This window comes from Oncorhynchus clarkii, chromosome 20 (assembly GCF_045791955.1).
Source record: "Oncorhynchus clarkii lewisi isolate Uvic-CL-2024 chromosome 20, UVic_Ocla_1.0, whole genome shotgun sequence".
In the NCBI taxonomy this organism is placed as follows: domain Eukaryota; kingdom Metazoa; phylum Chordata; class Actinopteri; order Salmoniformes; family Salmonidae; genus Oncorhynchus; species Oncorhynchus clarkii.
In genome coordinates, this window is record NC_092166.1 from 23,026,370 (window position 1) to 23,044,327 (window position 17,958).

General features: G+C 43.9%; 1 protein-coding gene across 1 annotated transcript in view; it reads left to right on the forward strand.

The window, feature by feature from the left end:
• Nucleotides 1-486: 486 nt before the first annotated feature.
• LOC139377336 (cadherin-18-like) overlaps nt 487-17,958 on the forward strand; it is a 43,149-nt gene continuing 25,677 nt past the window's right edge. Inside the window, exons 1-3 of the mRNA XM_071120359.1 lie at nt 487-720; nt 16,838-17,132; nt 17,590-17,709. Coding sequence (XP_070976460.1) covers nt 487-720; nt 16,838-17,132; nt 17,590-17,709 — 649 coding nt within the window. The remainder of the gene's footprint in view (nt 721-16,837; nt 17,133-17,589; nt 17,710-17,958) is intronic.

Genomic DNA, 17,958 nt, shown 5'->3' on the forward strand with positions numbered 1-17,958 from the left:
CAGCGGAAATTGCCTCTCAGAAATCAAGTCAAAATGACAGTTTTCATCAGGAAAGAACATTGTGCTTTTAAAAATGAGTCAACGTGTAATTTCAGAATACCCGTTCCATCAAATTGCATCGGGGGATTTCACAGAAAGAAAAACATGACTCATTATCTGTGTTTCCTTAATGTTCTTTCTTCTTATCTTTCAAGGGGAAACAGCATGGCAACCTGCTCAGACAAGACCACTGGTGAAATCTTCTGAGGATCCTCTTAGCAAATTAACAACCGGCCTCTCCCCTCCGCCTCCATCCGACATGGAAACGGACCTTGGTTCTACTCCCTAATGGACAGACTGAAACAAACCATGGAATTTAAGAGAAACCTCTGGACTGGTCTTATCTACACCTAGTACTGTCTTACTATTGAGACGTCTTTGTGGCCTCTGGGTACACTGTGTGCCTACGGTACAGTGGAGGACTTAGAGAAGCATACGTTCTCTACCATGAGAATTCCTGCTACCACAGCCTGCCTCTGCCCTTTGCTGATCTGCCTGTGCTTTATCCAGAAGAGCTATGGGACGTCCCAGCTCAGGCCCAATGTCAGAGCACAAAGTAACCAAACCAAACACCCAGACGGAGAGAGAGACGTGCACCACCGGCCCAAGAGGGGCTGGATATGGAACCAGTTCTTCGTTTTAGAGGAACATATTGGACCGGAAGCACAGCATGTTGGAAAGGTACGCTATTCATGTTCACTTTTAATGGCGTTCTTTTGATGTGAGGTATTTGCATGCTGAGAAGAAAACAGTAGGCCTACATATTGCAGTCTGTAGGTGTTTTTGCATGATACAATGTTGATGATTGTCACTGCGCCTGGGAGTGCACAGTAACAGTCATTTGAGAGCAATTTTGTACCAGGTTATTAGAGCCGTACGTTTACAAAGGTTTAGAGCACTTTTCTTTCTTTTGGAAAAGATTTTCAGCTTATTTTCAGCAAAAAAATGTATATATTTCTACTTTATATGATAAATAACCCAAATTGGTTAACCTATTACACAACGATACAACCTGAAGAAGGTATCTAAATTAATCATTTTCTGTACGAATTTGAATGAAGAATACATTTTTGGGGGATACATTTGATCAATTGTTTGTATGGTCATGGTCAGGATAATTCATTCTTATTGAATATCTAAACATGGCAACATTATGAGCTGAAAGCAGTGTTACCTAACTGCTTTATGATACAGCTTACCACAGGAGCCAGATCTTTTGATATTGTGTAGCAGATGCTTCTTGAAATGCACAAGTTGTAATCCACTGTGAAACTGACATTGTATGACATTGACACTACAGTATGTACCAAAGGTGAGGGTTAAAATGGGGCTTGTGAGAGATGTGGGAAGTGAAAGGCTGGTAAGAGATGGCTCACACACACACACACACACATCCCCTGAGGGAGGGGGGGGGGGCTTGGTTGAGTGCGTGATTCACTCTCCTCAAAGATGCTGTGATAGTTGAATTGTGTGTTCTTCTTCCACTAAGATGGCACCTCTCTTGGTATTGATTTGGCCATGAGGAAAACAGCAGGTAATAGAGTATCAAGTAGCCATTTTCAACAGCACATAAGCCTACATTTGTGAGCTTGATTCTTGTCGGCACGCTAAGTATACAAAACATGAAGAACACCTGTCCTTTCCATGACATAGACTGACCAGGTGAATCCAGGTTAAAGCTATTATCCCTTATTGAGGCCACTTGTTAAATCCACTTCAATCAGTGTAGATGAAGAGAAAGAGACAGGTTACCGAAGGATTTTTAAGCCTTGAGACAATTGACACATGGATTTTTTATGTGTGCCATTCAGAGGGTAAATATGCAAGACAAAAGATTGAAGTGCATTTTTTTATTTTTTATTTCACCTTTATTTAACCAGGTAGGCCAGTTAAGAACAAGTTCTCATTTACAACTGCGACCTGGACAAGATAAAGCAAAGCAGTGCGACAAAAACAACAACACAGTTACACATGGTATAAACAAACGTACAGTCAATAACACAATAGAAAAAATCTATATACAGTGTGTGCAAATGAGCTAAGATTAGGGAGGTAAGGCAATAAATAGGCTGTAGTGGCGAAGTAATTACAATTTAGCAATTAAACACTGGAGTGATAGATGTGCAAAAGATGAATGTGCAAGTAGGTGCGAAGGACCAAAAACAAAAACAATATGGGGATGAGGTAGTTGTATGGGCAATTTACAGATGGGCAATGTCCAGGTGTAATGATCTGTGAGCTGCTCTGACAGCTAATGCTTAAAGTTAGTGAGGGAGATATGAGTCTCCAGCTTCAATGATTTTTGCAATTCGTGCCAGTCATTGGCAGCAGAGAACTGGAAGGAAAGGCAGCCAAAGGAGGAATTGGCTTTGGGGCTGACCAGTGAAATATACCTGCTGGAGCGCGTGCTACGGGTGGATGCTGCTATCGTGACCAGTGAGCTGAGATAAGGCAGGGATTTACCTAGCAAAGACTTATAGATGACCTGGAGCCAGTGGGTTTGGTGATGAATATGAAGCGAGGGCCAGCCAACGAGAGCATACAGGTCGCAGTGGTGGGGCTTTGGAGACAAAACGAATGGGACTGTGATAGACTGCATCCAATTTGCTGAGTAGAGTGTTGGAAGATATTTTGTAAATGACATCGCCGAAGTCAAGGATCGTTAGGATAGTCAGTTTATGAGGGTATGTTTGGCAGCATGAGTGAAGGATGCTTTGTTGCGAAATAGGAAGCCAATTCTAGATTTAATTTTTTATTGGAGATGCTTAATGTGAGTATAGAAGGAGAGTTTACAGTCTAACCAGACACCTAGGTATTTGTAGTTGTCCACATAAGTCAGAACCGTCCAGAGTAGTGATGCTGGACAGGCGGGCAGGTGCAGGCAGCGATCGGTTGAAGTGCATGCATTTAGTTTTACTTGCATTTAAGAGCAGTTGGAGGCCACGGAAGGAGAGTTGTATGGCATTGAAGTTAGTTAGTTAACACAGTGTCCGAAAAAGGGCACGAAGTATACAGAATGGTGTCGCCTGGGTAAAGGTGGATCAGAGAATCACCAGCAGCAAGAGCGACATCATTGATGCGAAAAGAGTCGGCCAGAGAATTGAGCCCTGTGGCACCCCCATAGAGCCGGCCAGAGGTCCGGACAACAAGACCTTCGGTTTGACACACTGAACTCTGTCTGAGAAGTAGTTGGTGAACCATGCATGGCAGTCATTTGAGAAACCAAGGCTGTTGAGTCTGCCAAGAAGAATGTGTTGATTGACAGAGTCGAAAGCCTTGGCCAGGTCGATGAATACGGCTACACAGTATTGTCTTTTATCGATGGCTGTTATGATATCGCTTTTGAAGATTTTTTGAAGATTTTAGAAAGGCAGGGCAGGATGGATATACGTCTATAACAGTTTGGGTCTAAGGTGTCTCCCTCTTTAAAGAGGGGGATGACCGCGGCAGCTTTCCAATCTTTGGGATCTCCGCCGATACGAAAGAGAGGTTGAACATGCTAGTAATAGGGGTTGCAACAATTGCGGCGGATAATTTTAGAAAGAGAGGTGCCAGATTCTCTAGCCCAGCTGATTTGTAGGGGTCCAGATTTTGCAACTCTTTCAGAACATCAGCTATCTGGATTTGGGTGAAGGAGAAATGGGGGAGGCATGGGCAAGTTGCTGTGGGGGGTGCATGGCTGTTGACCGGGGTAGGGGTAGCCAGGTGGAAAGCATGGCCAGCCGTAGAAAAATGCTTCTTGAAATTCTCAATTATCGTGGATTTATCGGTGGTGACAGTGTTTCCTAGCCTCAGTGCAGTGAGCAGCTGGGAGGAGGTGCTCTTATTCTCTATGGACTTTACAGTGTCCCAGAACTTTTTGGAGTTTGTGCTACACAATGCAAATTTTCGTTTGAAAAACTAGCCTTTGGTTTCCTAACTGCCTGTGTATATTGGTTCCAATCTTCCCTGAAAAGTTGCATATCGCGGGTGCTATTCGATGCTAATGCAGAACGCCACAGGATGTTTTTGTGCTGGTAAAGGGCAGTCAGGTCTGAAGTGAACCAAGGGCTATATCTGTTCCTGGTTCTACACTTTTTGGATGGAGCATGCTTATTTAAGATGATGAGGAAAGCAATTTTAAAGAATAACCAGACATCCCCTAGTGATTAAATGAGGTCAATATCCTTCCAGGATATCCGGGCCAGGTCGATTAGAAAGGCCTGCTCGCTGAAGTGTTTTAGGTAGCGTTTGACAGTGATGAGGGGTGGTCATTTGACCGCAGACCCATTACGGACGCAGGTAATGAGGCAGAGATCTCTGAGATCCTGGTTGAAGACAGCAGAGGTGTATTTAGAGGGCCGGTTGGTCAGGATGATATCTATGAGGATGCCCGTGTTTACGGATTTGGGGTTGTACCTGGTAGGTTCATTGATATTTTGTGTGAGATTGAGGGCATCAAGCTTAGATTGTAGGACGGCCGGGGTGTTAAGCATGTCCCAGTTTAGGTCACCTAAAAGTACGAGCTCTGAAGATCGATGGGGGGCAATCAATTCACATATGGTATCCAGGGCACAGCTGGGGGCAGAAGGTGATCTATAACAAGTGGAAACGGCGAGAGACCTATTTTTGGAAAGGTGGATTTTTTGAATTAGAAGCTTGAATTGTTTGGGCACAGACGTGGATAGTATGACAGAACTCTGCAGGCTATTTCTGCAGTAGATTTCAACTCCGCCCCCTTTGGCAGTTCTATCTTGATGAAAAATGTTGTAGTTGGGTGGAAATCTCAGGATTTTTGGTGTCCTCCCTAAGCCAGGATTCAGACATGGCTAGAACATTCGGGTTGGCAGGGTGTGCTAAAGAACTTAGGGAGGAGGCTTCTGATGTTAACATGCATGAAACCAAGGCTTTTACAGTTACAGAAGTCAACACATGAGAGAGCCTGGAGAATGGGAGTGGAGCTAGGCACTGCAAGGTCTGGATTAGCCTCTACATCCCCAAAGGAACAGAGGAGGAGGAGGATAAGAGTACGACTAAAGGCTATAAGAACTGGTCGTCTAGTGCATTCGGAACAGAGAGTAAAAGGAGCAGGTTTCTGGGCATGAAGGAATAGATTCAAGGCATATTGTACAGACAATGGTATGGTAGGATGTGAAAACCTAGGCATTGAGTGATGATGAGAGAGGTTTAGTCTCTAGAGATAATTTAATCTAGGTGAGGTCACCACATGTCTGGGAGGTGGAACAAAAGGGCTAGCTAAGGCATATTAATCAGGGCTGGAGGCTCTACAGTGAAATAAGACAATAATCACAAACCAAAACAGCAATAGACAAGGCATATTGACATTAGGGAGAGGCATGCATAGCCGAGTGATCATAGGGACCAGTGGGAAGCTAGGTGAGCTGGAGACACGGCGATTCAGACAGCTAGCGGGCCGAGGCTAGCAGGGGAATGTCGCGACGGAAGAGTCTGTTGTAGCACCCTTGGACGATTACGTCAGCAGACCAGTCGTGATGGATCGGCAGGGCCGCGTGTAGGCAGTAAAAGGGTCCAGGCCAATTGGCAAAATAGGTATTGTAGCCCAAGAAATTTACTGATGGACCTCTTCAGGTAACAGTCCGATATGCTCTAGACAGCTAGCGGACCACGGCTAGCAGGCTAGCGGATGGGCCTTCAGGGGACGTCGCGACGGAGGAGCCTGTTTAATTAAACAAGTCGTGATGGATCGGCGGGGCTCCGTGTGGGCAGTCAAAGGGATCCAGGCCAATTTGGCAATATAGGTATTGTAGCCCAAGGAGTGGCTGATGGACCTCTTCAGCTAGCCGGGAGATGGGCCTAGCACGAGGCTAGTTCCAGGTTAACTGCTGCTTGCTTCGGGACAGAGACGTTAGCCAGGGGTAGCCACTCGGAAAGCAGCTAGCTAGCTGTGATGGTCCAGGTGAAAAGGTTCAGAGCTTGCAGTAGGAATCCGGAGATGTGGAGAAAAAGCAGTCCAGTATGCTCTGGGTTGAATCACGCTGTGCAGACTGGCAGGAGTTGACCGGGCCATGGTTAGCTGATGACCGCTAGCACTTCTAGCAAGTAGTTCTGTTGGGGGTTCTAAAGTATTGAAAATAGCGGATTGCAGGAGAGTATGTTGAAATTGAGGTTCAAAATATAAAAAATATATCCGAAATATATACAAAGAAAAAAAAGATATATACATGGGACACGACAAGACAAAGACAAAGACATCTGAAGTGCTATGCCATCTTGGAAAATAATGAACAGGGTATGGTAGTAGGTGTCAGGCGCACCGATTTGGGCCTGACCTGGAAAACTGTTATACTTTTCACGGCTTCAGATGTGTCAGCGTGATGAAAGGATGAAAAATGGCCACATGTATCTGAATTTTCTCAACTCTGCTCTGCTGTGACTAATTAGCTATACAACCTTCTCCTACATCACAGAGACTATATATACCTAGCTGTTCTCTGTATAGGCTAGACATGTACTGCACACTGAGTTGAAACTACACTTTCCTCTGATTTAGATAACAAGGTTACAGCCCCAGTCCACATACATCCCAACCTCTTATCAATCAATGGGATTGACGTGTAGAGGTGGTGTTGGTGCAGCGGAGGCCAGAGATGGTTGATATAGTTGCACACCGTTAATACTACCAAGTCTCTCAGGCAGCAGTGCCATCACCTCTCACTACAATCTTAATAATAAATTGTTCTTCGGCTGTCCCCATAGGCAAACACTTTTTGGTTCCAGGTAAAACCCTTAAAAGGGTTCTACCTGGAACCCAAAAGTGTTCTTCAAAGGGTTCTCCCATGGGGACAGCTGAAGATCCCTTATTGGTTCTAGATTGCACCTTTTTCTAAGAGTGTAGAGTTAGATAATATGATTAAATATCCCTTACCAGACCTCAGAGACAAATATTACATAAAATCTTTCACCCCGGCTCACTAATACCAAGACTGGGTATAAAACAATTATTGTCAGTGAGCTCTTGCTGCAGCATAAAAATTGACCTTTCCATCAGCGTGCCTCATGTAATTTGTGGTTAGCAGAGGGGGTAGATTCCTGATTTAATCAGTCGGCGGGTTCTTGGAGCGTAGTCAGTTTATCAGCCTCTGTACAAGCCTATACCAGTGAACTTGGCTCCATGGGAATTTAGTGAGTGGATAGCTGCCAGTGTATGGGAAGACAGTTTTGTGTCATTATTTAAGAGCATTCTAAATGGCATCATTGTGTAATTCAATGAAATCCTACAAAATAAATGTGTAGGCTATGCAGTCTTTGTTTGCAAACTAGGCTATTGCCTCCCTGTGCATACACACTTCTTATTCCAAAAACTGCTTCTAAAACTGGAAGTATCTACAGTATGCCTGTGAAAGTCTATAACTGGATGTAGTAGTGGAGGGATTTTACAGTGAAATGTTGCAGTATAGCAACTGAGCCTATTTATCCTCCCTGTAGATATGAACTCAGCAAAACAAGAAACATCCTCTCACTGTCAACTGCGTTTATTTTCAGCAAACCTTTTTTATTTATTTTTTTACTATTTGTATGAACATAACAAGATTCAACAACTGAGCCATGAACTGAACAAGTTCCACAGACATGTGATTAACAGAAATTGAATAATGTGTCCCTGAACAAAGGCGGGGGGGGGTCAAAATCAAAAGCAACTGTCAGTAACTGGTGTGGCCACCAGCTGCATTAAGCACTGCAGTGCATCTCCTCCTCGTGGACTGCACCGGATTTGCCAGTTGGGGAATGGCCCTAGACCTCACCCTCCAATCCAACAGGTCCCAGATGTGCTCAATGGGATTGAGATCCGGGCTTTTTGCTGGCCATGGCAGAACACTGACATTCCTGTCTTGCAGGAAATCACAAACAGAATGAGCAGTATGGCTGGTGGCATTGTCATGCTAGAGGGTCATGTCAGGATGAGCCTGCAGGAAGGTTACCACATGAGGGAGGAGGATGTCTTCCCTGTAACGCACAGCATTCAGATTGCCTGAAATGACAACAAGCTCAGTCCGATGATGCTGTGACACACTGCCCCAGACCATGACAGACCCTCCACCTCCAAATCGATCCCGCTCCAGAGTACAGACCTCGGTGTGACGCTCATTCCTTCGACGATAAACGCGAATCCAACCATCACCCCTGGTGAGACAAAACCGCGACTCGTCTGTGAAGAGCACTTTTTGCCAGTCCTGTCTGGTCCAGCGACGGTGGGGTTATGCCCATAGGCGACATTGTTGCTGGTGATGTCTGGTGAGAACCTGCCTTACAACAGGCCTACAAGCCCTCAGTCCAGCCTCTCTCAGCCTATTGGGGACAGTCTGAGCACTGATGGAGGTATTGTGCATTTCTGGTGTATCTCATTCAGTTGTTGTTGCCATCCTGTACCTGTCCAGCAGGTGTGATTTTCGGATGTACCTATCCTGTGCAGGTGTTGTTACACGTGGTCTGCCACAGCAAGGACAATCAGCTGTCCGTCCTGTCTCCCTGTAGCGCTGTCTTAGGCGTCTAACAGTACGGATATTACAATTTTTTGCCCTGGCCACATCTGCAGTCCCCATGCCCCCTTGCAGCATGCCTAAGGCACATTCACGCAGATGAGCAGGGACCCTGGGCATCTTGATTTTGGTGTTTTTCAGAGTCAGTAGAAAGGCCTCTTTAGTGTCCTAAGTTTTCATACATGTGACCTTAATTGCCTACAGTCTGTAAGGTGTTAGTGTATTAATGACCGTTCCACAGGTGCATGTTCATTAATTGTTTATGGTTCATTGAACAAGCAAGGAAACAGTGTTAAAACCCTTTACAATGAAGATCTATGAGGTTATTTGTATTTTTACTAATTGTCTTTGGAAGACAGGGTTCTGAAAAAGGGACGTTTCTGTTTTTGCTGAGTTTAGCATTTTCCCTTATGTGAAATTCTATGAAGTAAAGGCGTACCAAGCACAATAACTCATTCTTACACAAAGAGTGACAAAAAACTCACCATATGGAAAAAGTGGACAGCAGACACACAGGCTGCTTGCATATCGTGAAATCAGATCATGCTCTGCATCCATTCTGCAACCAGGCCCCTGGTGATATATTACCAAAGTGGATAGTTCCATATATTTATTTATCTATTTATCTGTTTGGGGTTTTTCCCCCATGGCTCTTTTTATCCTTTCATCTCTTTGATAATGCAGGGCCTAGGGTAAGCATCAGTCATGAGCTGTACTCCCATTACCCTGCTAGTGAATAAAGGCACCATAGCGAAAGATAAATGAATGCTACTCTCTCACTGCAGGCAGCGTGTTCTGTGAGTGAGAGCAGTATTCTGGGCCAGTGTAAATGCTTGCGCTAGCCCAACCTTCCTGAGAAAGCCAAGGTTATCATCACAGTAGTTCCACCAACTTCCACTGAATGATATCGGACTTGGATTCTTATGTACTGTATATTACACCTACTGCGTCCTACGCAATAACATTTATTCTTGTGTCGTAGCCTATTACACTGTGTTTTGGAGTGTCCTAAGAGGACAATAAAGTCCACTACTTAACGCACATGTTGTAAATGTGGTGCTTTATGAGTCTTGGACACCCTCCATATGATTCTGTAGCAAACAGGGTTGCTGATTGTACCCTCTTCAGGCATGGGAGGCGGTGTGGAGGTGAACACTGTCTTTGCTAATTGCTCTCTGCTAATGGATTACACTCACTGCCAAGAATTAAGAGCAGCGTGTGTGTGTGTGTGTGTGTTTAACTATACTTGTGGGGACCAGAGGGTTAGTTTTAGGGTTAGGGTTAGGAGCTTGGGTTAGGGTTAAGGTTAGATTTCCGGTTTACAGTAAGGGTACGGGTTAGAGTTAGCTTTAGGGTTATGGGTTAGCTAAAATAGACTGAATTGTGTGTCCCCACAAGGTTCGTTGTATAAGACTGTGTGTGTGTGTGTGTGTGTGTGTGTGTGTGTGTGTGTGTGTGTGTGTGTGTATGTGTGTGTGTGTGCGTCTGAAGGGTTGAAGGTGGAGGCAATAAAAACCATACACTGAGGAATGTATAAAATACAGCTTTATGATTGTAACTGCCAACAGTTGCTGGCTTTATTCTTCATTCAGGACATTTCCCCTCAGTGTCTGTAGAGAAAATAGCATTCTGCCAAAGAGCAAACACTTGAATTCATAATAGGATAACTGACTTGGCTGGCCAGTTGTGTTGTTATACAGATGATGCAAGCCAGCTCCAACAGCGTTGGTGCTGTCAAGGGATTCACAGCTTTTCTTTAATGGTTTGTTATCCATCATTCACTTTCATCCTTACAGAACCACCCTCAGCATCAGCACCACAGCTGTCTGGAAACATGGAGGCTTGGGTGCATCCCAATAATCTCTCCTTCCTCCTGATGTGTGCACTTGTTCACTACTCCCCCAAAATGTAAAAGCATTGTATTGATGAAGGCATGTGCTAGAGGGAGTTTCCATAGACCAGCATTTTTTTTTAATGCATGAGGGCAAGTGAATAACAAGCGATTATTGCAATTCAGCCCATGTTCTTAAGAAGTGGTGTATTGATATGAATGGAGAAGTCATACTCTGGTTGCTATATTTATGAGATTCTATCAGATCCATTTTAAAGCTAATGGGGGGGGGGGGTGTTTTACACCTCTCTCAAACGACCTTCCACGCCACTTGACTTGTTTAAGACTTTGTAAAAAGCCATGTGCCAGGCACGCAGGCACAACCCCGAAATATTCAGACGACACGTCAACAAGGAACAACAGATTTAATTTGCAATGATGCAACTCGGTGTAGCACAACTAATCTGGATAGAGCTGGATTAACCCGTTTGTGTGTTCACACATTGCATTGGCTTTGTTCTGCTAGGCTACGAAGGGGGATACATCAGTATCAAAATGTCAAGGCAGTTAGAAACACTGTTCTTCTTGTTCTCAACGTTTTACATCAGAGTTGACACAGCATTTTTATATAGATCAGTATCATATGATACCCCAATGATTTAGCCTAGTTAAAAGAGTGTGGATTTTCTTTGCATCAACATAGGCTGCATGTGATATGTCACAACAACAATGATGCATGATTTGTTTTTAGATAACAATGTACGCTGCGAGTCGGGAGGCAAGTTCAGGGAGTGAATACATTTAATAAATAAACAAACACGTAACACAAACAGCACACTGACATGGAACAGAAACAGAAACAACAACGACTGGGGAAGAAACCAAAAGGAGTGACACATAAAGGGCAGGTAATCAAGGAGGTGATGGAGTCCAGGTGAATGTCATGATCTGCCTAGCGCTGGTGACAGGTGTGCGCCGGAACGAGCAGCCTGGTGACCTAGAGGCCGGAGAGGGAGCACACATGACAGTACCCCCTCCCTGAAACCCGGCTCTGGGTGGAGGACACCGACCAAGATGACGATCCCGGGGATCAGGAGCGGACTGGTCACCTCTGCTAAGGCGCAGAAACCTGATGAACCAGCTGAGGAGAGAACCTGATGAGCCGGCTGAGACCTCCCTGTTTGCCTCGGCTGAGGCACGGGAACCTGTTCACCCAGCTTCAGCATGGGAGCCTATCGAACCCACTCCAAACCGGCTGAAGCCTCCCAGGTAGGTCCGGCTCCAACACCCGGACTCGACATCACCCCTGACAAAAAAATAAAATACACTCCCCGATGCTTCCCTTTGTTGAGACGTCATTCTGTAACGATGTACACTGCAAATTGGGAAGCAATTTCAGGCACTGAATACATTTAATAAATAAATGTAACACAAACAGCACACCGACATGGAACGAAAGCAGAAACAATGACAACTGGGGAAGAAACCAAAGGGAGTGACACATTAAGGGCAGGTAATCAACGAAGTGATGGAGTCCAGGTGAATGTCATTATGCTCCTAATGCTGGTGACAGGTGTGCGCCCTAACGAGCTGCCTGGTGACCTAGAGGCAGGAGAGCTGTATCAGCTGTACAGCAGAGACTTTCCCATTCAGGATTTGTATGAATTAGTAATGTCTACACAACAAACAGATTATTTTTTAACCTCTGAACACTAAAATGGCATAGTGATAGATTTCTGCAGCTATGTGAGATTTAAAAAAAATAATTCTGCCAGTCTGCTTTTGATTTAAGTGAATGCAAAAACAGTCGGGTATGCAGGCTACTTGTACACTAAGGGTGGGTTGCACCAACATGGATTAACTCTTAAACTGGGTTAAATCAAGGTTTATCTATTAATCGTGTTGCACCAAATGTTGAACAAAGTTTTAAATGAATCCTAGTTCAATTAAATCGTTCCTCTAATCTAAATGTAGTTTTCACTTGCCTGTTGCTCAAAGAATGTAAAAAATATATATATACATTTACATTGGAGATTAATTCTAAACTGCCACTTGAGGTGGTTTAACTGATCAAATGGCAGCATATCTTCTGTGGAGAGACCAAAACAACAGAGTTCCTCTGATAATAATTAGAGACAGGTTGAATCCTGTTGAGTTTATGATAATTAACTCATTATTAGTAGGCTATTTACATGCCCATTTTGTACAACGATTGAATTGGGGCTTATGATATGTCCAGCCTTGGTACGAATGATGATGTTATGCAACATGCTGTAACGAGCCTGATAATGGTAACATTGTAGTGTAGTATCAATCAAATGTATTAATAAAGCCCTTCTTACATCAGCTGATGTCACAAAGTGCTGTACATAAACCCAGCCTAAAACCACAAACAATGCAGGTGTAGAAGCACGGTGGCTAGGAAAAACTCCCTAGAAAGGCCAGAACCTAGGAAGAAACCTAGAGAGGAACCAGGCTATGAGGGTTGGCCAGTCCTCTTCTGGCTGTGCCGGGTGGAGATCATAACAGAACATGGCCAAGATGTTCAAATGTTCATAGATGACCAGCAGGGTCAAATAGTAATAATCACAGTGGTTGTCGAGGGTGCAGGTCAGCACCTCAGGGGGGAGAGAGAGCGAGAGAGCGAGAAAGAGAGAGAGAGAGAGAGAGAGAGAGAGAGAGAGAGAGAGAGAACTTAAATTCACACAGGACACTGGATAAGACAGGAGAAATACTCCCGATATACCCTAGCCCCCTACACATAAACTACTGCAGCATAAATACTGGAGGCTGAGATAGGAGGGGTCGTACAACGATACCCCCGGACAGGGCCGAACCGGCAGGATGTAACCCCACTCACTTTGCCAAAGCACAGCCCCCACACCACTAGAGGGATATCTTCAACCACACACTTACCATCCTGAAACAAAGCCGAGTATAGCTTACTAAATATTGATGGGTCAAGTTGTCCGTCATCATCATAGGGGTTATGGAGAGGGGCAAACTGCTGGGGAATCATCTTCTCTTTAATCCGGTATTTTTATCCTCCAGTTCATTACTGAATTCCTCCATCAGCTCCGACAATAGTTTTTTTCATAAGCGGAGAAATATGAACTTATTTGACATGCCATGGTCATGTGGTTAGCGAACAAATAATAAAATGGCAAAATAACATTAAGTAATAACAATAATTAATAATATTGAATGCTAGCTAGCTTGGTTTATAAACTAGCTAGCTACAGTAGCTAACGTTAACTAACACATTTATTTTCTGTTTAGCACTGGCAAATTTCAAATCAGCTATCACATGAGAACCTTTCAAGATGGAGATGCAGTAGTTCAAACATCACATTGTTATTATTTTATCAAGGAACAGCAACATTTGTGGCCTCATTTGTCAAGTAGGCTAGCTACTTCGTTTCAACTCACAAAATACTTCATATATATATATATATATATATATATATATATATATATATATTTTTTTTCACCTTTATTTAACCAGGTAGGCTAGTTGAGAACAAGTTCTCATTTACAACTGCGACCTGGCCAAGTAAAGCATAACAGTGTGAACAGACAACACAGAGTTACACATGGAGTAAACAATTAACAAGTCAATAACACAGTAGAAAAAAAAGAAAGTCTATATACATTGTGTGCAAAAGGCATGAGGAGGTAGGCGAATAATTAAAATTTTGCAGATTAACACTGGAGTGATAAATGATCAGATGGTCATGTACAGGTAGAGATACTGGTGTGCAAAAGAGCAGAAAAGTAAATAAATAAACAGTATGGGGATGAGGTAGGTAAAATTGGGTGGGCTATTTACCGATAGACTATGTACAGCTGCAGCGATCGGTTAGCTGCTCAGATAGCAGATGTTTGAAGTTGATGAGGGAGATAAAAGTCTCCAACTTCAGCGATTTTTGTAATTCGTTCCAGTCACAGGGAGCAGAGAATTGGATTGAAAAGCGGCCAAATGAGGTGTTGGCTTTAGGGATGATCAGTGAGATACACCTGCTGGAGCGCGTGCTACGAGTGGGTGTTTCCATCGTGACCAGTGAACTGAGATAAGGCGGAGCTTTACCTAGCATGAACTTGTAGATGACCTGGAGCCAGTGGGTCTGGCGACGAATATGTAGCGAGTGCCAGCCGACTAGAGCATACAGGTCGCAGTGGTGGGTGGTATAAGGTGCTTTAGTAACAAAACGGATGGCACTGTGATAAACTGCATCCAGTTTGCTGAGTAGAGTATTGGAAGCTATTTTGCAGATGACATCGCCGAAGTCGAGGATCGGTAGGATAGTCAGTTTGGCGGCGTGAGTGAAGGAGGCTTTGTTGCGGAATAGAAAGCCGACTCTAGATTTGATTTTAGATTGGAGATGTTTGATATGAGTCTGGAAGGAGAGTTTACAGTCTAGCCAGACACCTAGGTACTTATAGATGTCCACATATTCTAGGTCGGAACCATCCAGGGGGGTGATGCTAGTCGGGCGTGCGGGTGCAGGCAGCGAACGGTTGAAAAGCATGCATTTGGTTTTACTAGCGTTTAAGAGCAGTTGGAGGCCACGGAAGGAGTGTTGTATGGCATTGAAGCTCGTTTGGAGGTTAGATAGCACAGTGTCCAAGGAAGGGCCGGAAGTATACAGAACGGTGTCGTCTGCGTAGAGGTGGATCAGGGAATCGCCCGAAGCAAGAGCAACATCATTGATATATACAGAGAAAAGTCGGCCCAAGAATTGAACCCTGTGGCACCCCCATAGAGATTGCCAGAGGACCGGACAACATGCCCTCCGATTTGACACACTGAACTCTGTCTGCAAAGTAGTTGGTGAACCAGGCATGGCAGTCATTAGAAAAACCGAGGCTACTGAGTCTGCCGATAAGAATATGGTGTTTGACAGAGTCGAAAGCCTTGGCCAGGTCGATGAAGACGGCTGCACAGTACTGTCTTTTATCGATGGCGGTTATGATAACATTTAGTACCTTGAGCGTGGCTGAGGTGCACCCGTGACCGGCTCGGAAACCAGATTGCATAGCGGAGAAGGTACGGTGGGATTCGAGATGGTCAGTGACCTGTTTGTTGACTTGGCTTTTGAAGACCTTAGATAGATATTGGTGTAACATGTCACTAATCATAGTTTAACAGATCCAGATTCAAAATTAAGAGGTGCAACACATCTCTGATTAATTATAAACCTAGATTTACAAATCCTAGATTTGCTCTAATCCTAGATTAATTTAAACCATGTTGGTGCAACCCACCCTAACATTCTGTAGATTTATAAAGCAGGTACAGTACCCCTCTGGTAAACTTATTTTTAAGTTATGGTTAAGTTACTACCATTAGAAATGCTCATGGAAAATAAGGGGCAATTTTTGTTCCTCTCCTAAAGTGACTGAACTAGAATTGACCTCAACCCCAGGGGTTGCAACCAACATTATTTTCCAATCATTTCATTCGGAACAGAACCACTATACATTTTTTCCCTTTACACTGTTCCGACCAGCAGAATAAAGTGCTGAGCCAGAACGAACCCCCCAAAAGTATTTGTTATATCGTTCCTATCTGTTCCTTTTTAACCTGTAAAATCAAGTTTTTTACCTTTAGCTTATTAAGTTACTTCACCAATCAGTGCAGTCAGAGCAGCTAATCTAGTTGATTACGTGCATGATGGACTATGGCGCAAGATGCGACTGCAATTTTGCGGGTGGGGAGAGCGCAAGAGAGGGTTGAGCACTGGGCATCTTGTTATGACATGCATTATCTGAATTAGGTCCACAGAATTATACCTAGGAGTAGTGGCTTCTATGGAGGAAATTTGAATGTCCTTTGAGCTAGCTAGCTAACATGCTTGTGTGTGCAGAGCGGAACCAGAATTAATGAGGTCACAGGGGACACGTCTTACCTTTTTGTCGTTAATACATCCAACGAATTGCGATAACTATGCCTATAGCATCCTTAACTAGCATTGAAAAAGTTAATCCATTCTTCTGTAGCTAATAAATAATCTCTATCTTCTGAACCAAGCTTCTAAGATAGGTACGGTAGCCTATGCTTCGGAGGGGGAGGGGCAGGTAGCCTAACACACAGGCAAAGATTTTCTGCTTGCAGCAGGCAGACACTGGAATACATTTTTGAGTGACAGAGTGAGGGCTTCGCATTAGAGCTTTGTTCTGTTTTGTTGTGGGACTAGAATTGTTTTTATATAATGTAAAATAACGCTATTAACCGGTTCCCATGCTTTTAACATAATGGTTCTGTTCCGGAACAGTATGGATCATTTTCCTTCCATGTTCCGTTTCTGTTCATTGAAAAATGTCCTTATTTTCCGGGTATTTGGTTCTGTTCCCTGAACCGGTTCCAACACATGGTCAACCATGGTGGTGAAATCCATGGGTATAGTTTTCTATGTTAAAATGAGTATTGTTATATCTGTGTGTAAAATTTCTGTAATTTCCTTCCCAGCTGCACTCCAACTCAGACAAAGGAGACGGCTCCGTCAGATACTTGCTGACGGGAGAGGGCGCTGGCACTATATTTGTCATCAATGAGGTCACAGGGGACATCCATGCCAGCAAGAGCCTGGACCGGGAGAAGAAGGGCCATTATGTCTTACATGCCCAGGCCATCGATCGTTACACCAATAGATCTCTAGAGCCTGAGTCCGAATTCATTATCAAGGTCCAGGATGTCAACGACAATGCACCCAAGTTTCCAGATGGCCCATTTGCTGCTGCTGTTCCCGAGATGGCCGATGTTGGTAAGGCAGAATACTGACAACATATTTTTGAAATGCTGGTTGCACCTGGCTGTAGGGAGCTGGCTTTGTACCCTGACTGTGAGAGCAGTCACATCATTAGCTGGGTCATCAGTATTGCTACAGATCCCTACTGTATCCAGAGGCAGTCAGGCATTAATGCACAACTCTGTAAATGGATTTTGACAGTCCTGATAAATGGGTTTGGATTAATTGGGAGATAACAGATTTCGGCCTCACTTTATGCGATACAGAAACACTCTGTGGTATTTTTAGATTTTCATGTAGTTTTACTATAAGAAAACCATGACAATATAGTGAGTTGTGCTACAGTATGCCATTGTAGTTTTTACAGTGATCATGGCACGTTGTACTTGTACTGTCTGTGAGTTCGTGTGGTTGTAGTTAAATGGGTTTTGTTTGGAAATACACTACTGATATAACCTTTCCTTCCATGCAGGCACATCAGTGTTTCAGCTCACAGCCACAGACGCAGACGACCCCACCTATGGGAACAGTGCCAAGATTGTGTATAGCATACTACAGGGACAGCCTTACTTCTCTGTAGATCCCAAAACCGGTGAGACGCCTGCCTTCTACTTAACATTCACTGCAATATAACGCTGCATGTGTGAATTGCTTCTGCCAAGTGAAAATAGCTTTGTTCTACAGTATATGTTTTATTAGATGTTGATTGTTGTAATCAGGCTGTTAAACTGTGAAAAGGGCCAAAGTGCCTCATGATGATGTTTAATGACACAGCTGATTACAGAGGCAATAAGCTCGAATTGGGTCTAGTTTTAGAGAAGGCTGCAGTACTATATGTGTT